This window comes from Conger conger, chromosome 8 (assembly GCF_963514075.1).
Source record: "Conger conger chromosome 8, fConCon1.1, whole genome shotgun sequence".
Taxonomy (NCBI): Eukaryota; Metazoa; Chordata; class Actinopteri; order Anguilliformes; family Congridae; genus Conger; species Conger conger.
The window spans coordinates 57946449-57952550 of NC_083767.1; the positions used below are offsets into that span (position 1 = coordinate 57946449).

General features: G+C 43.9%; 1 protein-coding gene across 1 annotated transcript; it reads right to left on the reverse strand.

Moving 5' to 3' along the window:
* Nucleotides 1-52: 52 nt before the first annotated feature.
* mad2l1 (MAD2 mitotic arrest deficient-like 1 (yeast)) lies at nucleotides 53-3439 on the reverse strand. Its single transcript, XM_061252425.1, has 5 exons — nucleotides 3263-3439; nucleotides 2561-2707; nucleotides 2171-2291; nucleotides 1558-1661; nucleotides 53-645 (listed from the first exon to the last, which is right to left on the reverse strand). The coding sequence occupies exons 1-5, from the start codon at nucleotides 3432-3434 to the stop codon at nucleotides 473-475; spliced, it is 717 nt and encodes a 238-aa protein (XP_061108409.1). The 5' UTR covers nucleotides 3435-3439; the 3' UTR covers nucleotides 53-472.
* Between the last annotated feature and the right edge of the window lie 2663 nt (nucleotides 3440-6102).

Here is a 6102-nt window from a genome sequence, read left to right on the forward strand (position 1 = left end):
GTATAAAATGGCTGCACACTCAAGAACAATAAAGAGGACTCTTTCAGAGGAATTTTCCTAATTTTTTTTTATTTTAGATACTCCTTTTCTTAAAATAGAACAAAGAAACCACGAGACTCTAAAACTGGGCTTTGCACATGGAAAGAGGACAGAAGAAGAAGAAGAAGAAACAGTTCAAGAAGAACGGACACAGGTAACACAGTCACTCCGGCATTATTTACAACAGGCAGTGTAGAGGACGCCTCAGCAGCCCCCACTGTACACATCTTACAGAGACAGAGTTGGGGGTTGGGGGTGGAGGGGGAGAAACAGAACACTGTAAAGAGAACTACTTTCACACCGGTTGTTGGGCAGGGTGGAGGGTGGGGTAGATACAGGGTTCCCCTGCGGGTGGAGAGTGGGGTATATACAGGGTTCCCCTGCGGGTGGAGGGTGGGGTATATACAGGGTTCCCCTGCGGGCGGGGGGGGGTCTAGAGGTAGTCCGTCCTCTTGTAGGCCACCATGCTGTTGACCTTGTGGATGGTGGTGGTGAAGGTGCGCAGGCGCACCTCCTCCGAGTCGGCGATGGTCTGTGGCCCGGACTCCTCCCACTTCTCGGGCACCTCCAGGTCCTTGTCCGTGTAGATCAGGAGATCGAACGCGCCTGGGCACAAGGGGGCGCGGGCGGGTTAGGGGGCCGGCTGCCGCGAAATCTCACTCAAACCGGACTAAAACTCGGCCGGAATTAACATCTGGGGGCCTTGCGTCACCAAGTGGGATTACGGAGTTAGTGGGATAACTGCACGGAGTAAGAGAGGGGTCACCAACCCTGTTCCTGGAGATCTACCATCTGATAGGTTTTTCACTCCAACCCTAATTTGGCCCACCTGATGCTACCAATTAGCAGCTTTTTCACTCCAACCCTAATTTGGCCCACCTGATGCTACCAATTAGCAGCTTGATCAGTTCTCTAGCAGTTGAATGAGGTGTGCGGTGTTATGGCTGGAGTGAAAACCTACAGGACGATAGATCTCCAGGAACAGGGTTGGTGACCCCTTATTAAAAGCTCTTTTTACTTCAGTCCATGGTCTGAGATGACTTGGTCCTGCGTTTAACTCAGTGCAGTTATCCTGCTATCCAAGTAATCCTGCTTCATGATACAGACCCCAGGACTAGGGCTTTGACAACAGGGCCAAATCAGAACTGCTGGCTAGTGTATCCAGGTAAAGCCCTTGATCTCAGGACAAAACACCTAGGAGAAGAGCCTTTTGATAAATGGTTGGCATTTATATAGTGCCTTTATCCAAAGTGCTGTACAATTGATGCTTCTCATTCACCCATTCATACAACAACAGCGATTGGCTGCCATGCAAGGTACCAACCAGCTTGTCAGAAACATTTTTAGGGGTTAGGTGTCTTGCTCAGGGACACTTCGACATACCCTGGGCAGAATCAAACCGGCAACCCTCCAACTGCCAGACAACTGTACTTACCGCCTGAGCCAATGTCACCCCTTTTCTCCGGTAAGGGAGAAGGATCAGCAAGATGTCCACACAACGAGGGAAGCAGTACTTACAGGCGGTCTCCAGTAGGGGCAGGAACGTAACGGTGGCGGTGACCTGTCGGATAACGGAGCGGATCTCCTCCTGGATGGCCTTGATGGACTTGTCCCTGGGACCGCTGGCACAAAGGAAAGAAACGTTCAGTACTGACAACTCAAGCCGACACGTTCTCCTCCTTCAGAAGTGCATTCACAGTACAACAGACTGAACTACGGCTGCATGAGGACGTTGGGGTCATATTTCTATTAGCCAAGAACAGCTCAAAATGGCAAAGGCTTAAAACTATGTGGTATGTGACTAAGAGATTAAAATGATGTGAAAATATCACTCCAAATGTAGCCTAGTCTTACTGGTCTAAAGTGTAGTTTATAAGTCTAAAGATCTCATTTTTATTTTAGCAGTAAAATTCACAAGCAAAGCTATACAGACTTTGTAGCTCTCTGGACTCATGCTCTACCCTTAATAATAAAGCAAGCAATTAATAAAAATAAATAAGAATTGTCTGTCCTTCCATGGATGTGAAAATTATGGTTGATGTGGTCGCCATTTTCATTTGTGCAAGAAACTTCGACTGAGGAAAACTGTAACATGACATTGTCACTCCCTAGATAAAACCCGGTGAAATACCTGCTCTGTTTAGCGCTCTTGTCACACTCGATGTCGAACTGCCACCTCTCCAGCACCTCATTGGTCTCCAAACACGTGATCACAAGGACAAGCTTCTGAACCGTACAGTCAAATAGCCATTCTGCAAAAATAAATTTAACAAAATAACCAAGAGATGGCTGGTCAAATTATTGTTTCTCGATTCACATTTTCCCTGTTAGATGCTCCAGTACTGTACAGTCTTTAGGCATGTCATTTAGTATACATTCTTCAAAGCCCAAAACATAAAAACAATGACAAGCACCAGTTTCACTGGCACAGATGAAGCCCCGTCTTCAATTTGGAATGGAGATTCTCCATACATTATTCAAATGAATATAGGACCAAACCTATGGAATTCCCCCCCGTTACCTCTGAGCTGCGTCACCACGTTGGTCAGATAGTTCTTCAGCTTGGCGTCCGTGGTAAGATATAGACTCATGTCGTACTGAGTGACTCGCGTGAAGGTTTCTGGAGGGTAGATGCCTCGTTGGTAAAGAATACTGTTGATACCAAATGCTGCGAAACAAAGAAAGCGTTTGTGAAGCAAGGGTACTTAGCTAGCATGCTCACAAGTTATCCAACTAGCGGTGGATAACATTTTGAATTAGCTAGCTGTGACATTGGCAGCTAACTATCAAGCGGTGTTTTATCAATACTCTTGCACAAAATATCACGGGATTTACACAACAGTAAGTTAGCTAGCTAGCCCAAGTCAGTAACTTAATCCGCATTAACTAGCTCGGCCATTTAGCTCGCTAGCAAGTAAGGACTGCAAGTTACTAAAAACGGAAACGTCAAGTAACAGTTACAATTCCAAGTCTAGTGGTTAGTTGGCACTATGCAATATGCAAAAGCTATTTTCTTAACAGGCACGAAATCGTATTGAATCGAAATCGAAATGTATTCATTGTTAGCTTAAGTTAGATAACAAAATTATACAGCTTGCTAGCAAGCTAGCCAGTTTAGCTACCGTTGGTTTAAATCGTGAAGTTCCCCTCCCCCAAGCTCACTGTATTGGTCGTCATATGACAAACGTTAACTATCCAAATAACCCATATGATTCAAACTTACAAAAAAACTCAGCAACCAGTTCCGCGCTGCCTTTGAGAGTAATTCCTTTCAATGTACTCGACATTTTCAAACTTATTTTGCAGTACGTTTTCTTGAAATTCCGCTGTGTTGCCACACTCTGCAGTTCTACCCGCCACTCAGTTTGAAACAGTACAATTTGCATTCCGCGCATGTGTACTGAGATATGTGGCAGCTAGTGGCGCACATATGATGACGTTGTTCAAAATTATCTTTTGTGATTGGACTAGAGAGGTTGCGTTAGTAGAAGGCGTAATTTAATCTATTACCGTAGTGGTCAAGGAAATCTTCGTTAAAACGCGTTTATAAATAAATGACATTTACATTTAAAAAAAAACATTTTGTGAAATATCATTTTAGACAACACTCATGCACTAATAATAATAATAATAATAATAATAATAATAATAATAATAGTAAACATTGCTGATCCAAATCATGCTGTGTGTTTTTTATATTTTCCACCCTGATTTTTCTAAAGGAAATTGACATTGACTAAAATGACTGAAACTTTTATATTCAACTGATTGTACTGGTAATGAAAGTCCCAGCCCAAACTGAACAATGAGAAGACGCATTTACCCCTTTTTTAACCATGTTCTTCAAATGCAGTTTCCTCAAGAATTATGAAAAAGATAAGATTCCATTATTTTTACAGATAGGGGGTGATGTAGCATTACAGGGCTGAACAAAACTGATGGACAGCCTAAAATGCTAAAATCTATTTGAAAAAATTCATTTTTTAAGAAAACAACTTCAGAAATGTAACAAAAATGTGTTGTCTAATGAATAATATATATATATATAATCTTATCAAAATTAAGATTTTCTCGAAATGTATTTTGTTGTTTATTGCACACAAAGCTTTGATGTGTGATTAAGAAGCAGTTTGGTGGTCGCTTCCGCCATCAAATATTTAAAGAAAAGATCAGGGGACGCAGAGATTCAGATTGCAATCAAGCTTGAATGATATCAAGCCGACTTCTGGCCGATCAGTGCAGTCTCTCAGTCATGTGATCCAGTGAAGAAAGAGCCTTGAAGGAGGGTTTGCAGCACCAAGGGGAATCGATCTTCCATGTGTCTGAGTTCCATGGCCTTGTCCCTTTGCAAAGTTTTTATTGTTCTATCGTCTGAATACCGTACACAGTGTAGGCCTGGTACCTTTAATCCTGTCACTTTGTGCCATCGTTTTGTGGTCAATCATGCTGTTTTATTTTGGTTAAATGTGTGTAAAGTATTCTGCAAGGCACTGCACTAGCTGGAATGGGTTTATTGTAATCTGACCGGTTGAAAACTATGTGGCACAGCTGTTTATTTTGATGATTATGTGTAATTTCTATAATTATTACAATTATTAGAAAGGTTGAATTGTGAAGAGTTAACATTTTTCCAATAGTGACTACATCAAATGCCAGATGGCATTATTAAACATGATTTCACACCTGCAAATACTTATAGGCCAACTCCAGCTGTCTCTGGAAATCACTCTGTGCCAAGTGTTGCTTGGGAATCTAAGCCATAGCTTAGCGCTGAGGTCACTAGTACAGCATCTCACAATGGTCTTTCATTGAAATTCAGCTTATTTTTGTATATAGCTCAAAGAACATAAACACTTTGAATGAGTGAATTGCATTTCAGTTCATGAATTTAATTCAGTTCTTTTCCTGACTTGACTGAATTGAAATGTTGGGAAATGTGGTCACATTTTGGCCACATTCAGACCTGCACAGCACAAGAAACAAATGCAAGAGAAGGCCAGTTTACAAATGCCCTGAAACATAACATTCAGTTAACAGGCATTGCCTGCATTTGGTTGGCTTCACTGTAAGCAGTGTGACTGGCACTGGGCCCCAAAGCCTGCTGCATCCAGGACTCTCACTGCGTTCTCTGGAAAAAACATTATGTACTTAAGACGGCTGAAATGTTGCTCTCTAAGAATGTGACTCCTAACGTTTCGGCATTTCTGCCATTTTATGTGCATAACTTACTTTCCAGAGAACCCAGCGAGAGCCCCGTGATTCGGTTGCCTTTGGGGCCTAACATTTCAGCATTTCAGCGCCACACACATCTGATGCCAGTTGAAAAGTAGAAAAGCAAAGGGTGATGGTTTGCTGTCTGTAGCGAAGTGTTAAGTGTTCTAGCAAAGCCATTTAGAAGTTAAATTTTCCAGGTGGGGGCGGCATGGATGGTGCAGTGGGTAGCACTGCCGCCTCACAGCAAGGAGGTCCTGGGTTTGAATCCCCGTCGGCCGGGGCCTCTCTGTGTGGAGTTTGCATGTTCTCCCCGTGTCTGGGTGGGTTTACTCCGGGTACTCCGGTTTCCTCCCACAGTTCAAAGATATGCACGTTAGGCTGATTGGAGAGTCTAAATTGCCCGTAGGTATGAGTGTGTGAGTGAATGGTGTGTGCCCTGCGATGGACTGGCGACCTGTCCAGGGTGTATTCCTGCCTTTCGCCCAATGTATGCTGGGATAGGCTCCAGCCCCCCCGCGACCCTGATCAGGATAGGCGGGTTCAGATAATGGATGGATCGATGGATTTTCCAGGTGGGATCCCCCTGGTGGTGATGGACTGGTGTGTGGGTTTTGGGCCTGTGCCCTGCTCCCTATTGGTTGGCATTTATATAGCGCCTTTATTCAAAGCGCTGTACAATTGATGCTTCTCATTCACCCATTCATACACACACTCACACACCAACGGCGATTGGCTGCCATGCAAGGCACCGACCAGCTCGTCAGGAGCATTTAGGGGTTAGGTGTCTTACTCAAGGACACTTCGACACGGGCGGGGATCGAACCGGCAACCCTCCGACTGCCAGACGAC

Bases quoted from the DNA above. Each gene is read 5' to 3' on its own strand.
- mad2l1 (XM_061252425.1), bottom strand. From the start codon at position 3,434: ATGCGCGGAATGCAAATTGTACTGTTTCAAACTGAGTGGCGGGTAGAA. The intron at 2,708-3,262 runs GTAAGTTTGAAT...TTTGTTTCGCAG, and splicing joins ACTGGTTGCTGAGTTTTTTT to CATTTGGTATCAACAGTATT. The intron at 2,292-2,560 runs GTAACGGGGGGG...TTATTTTTGCAG, and splicing joins CGTGGTGACGCAGCTCAGAG to AATGGCTATTTGACTGTACG.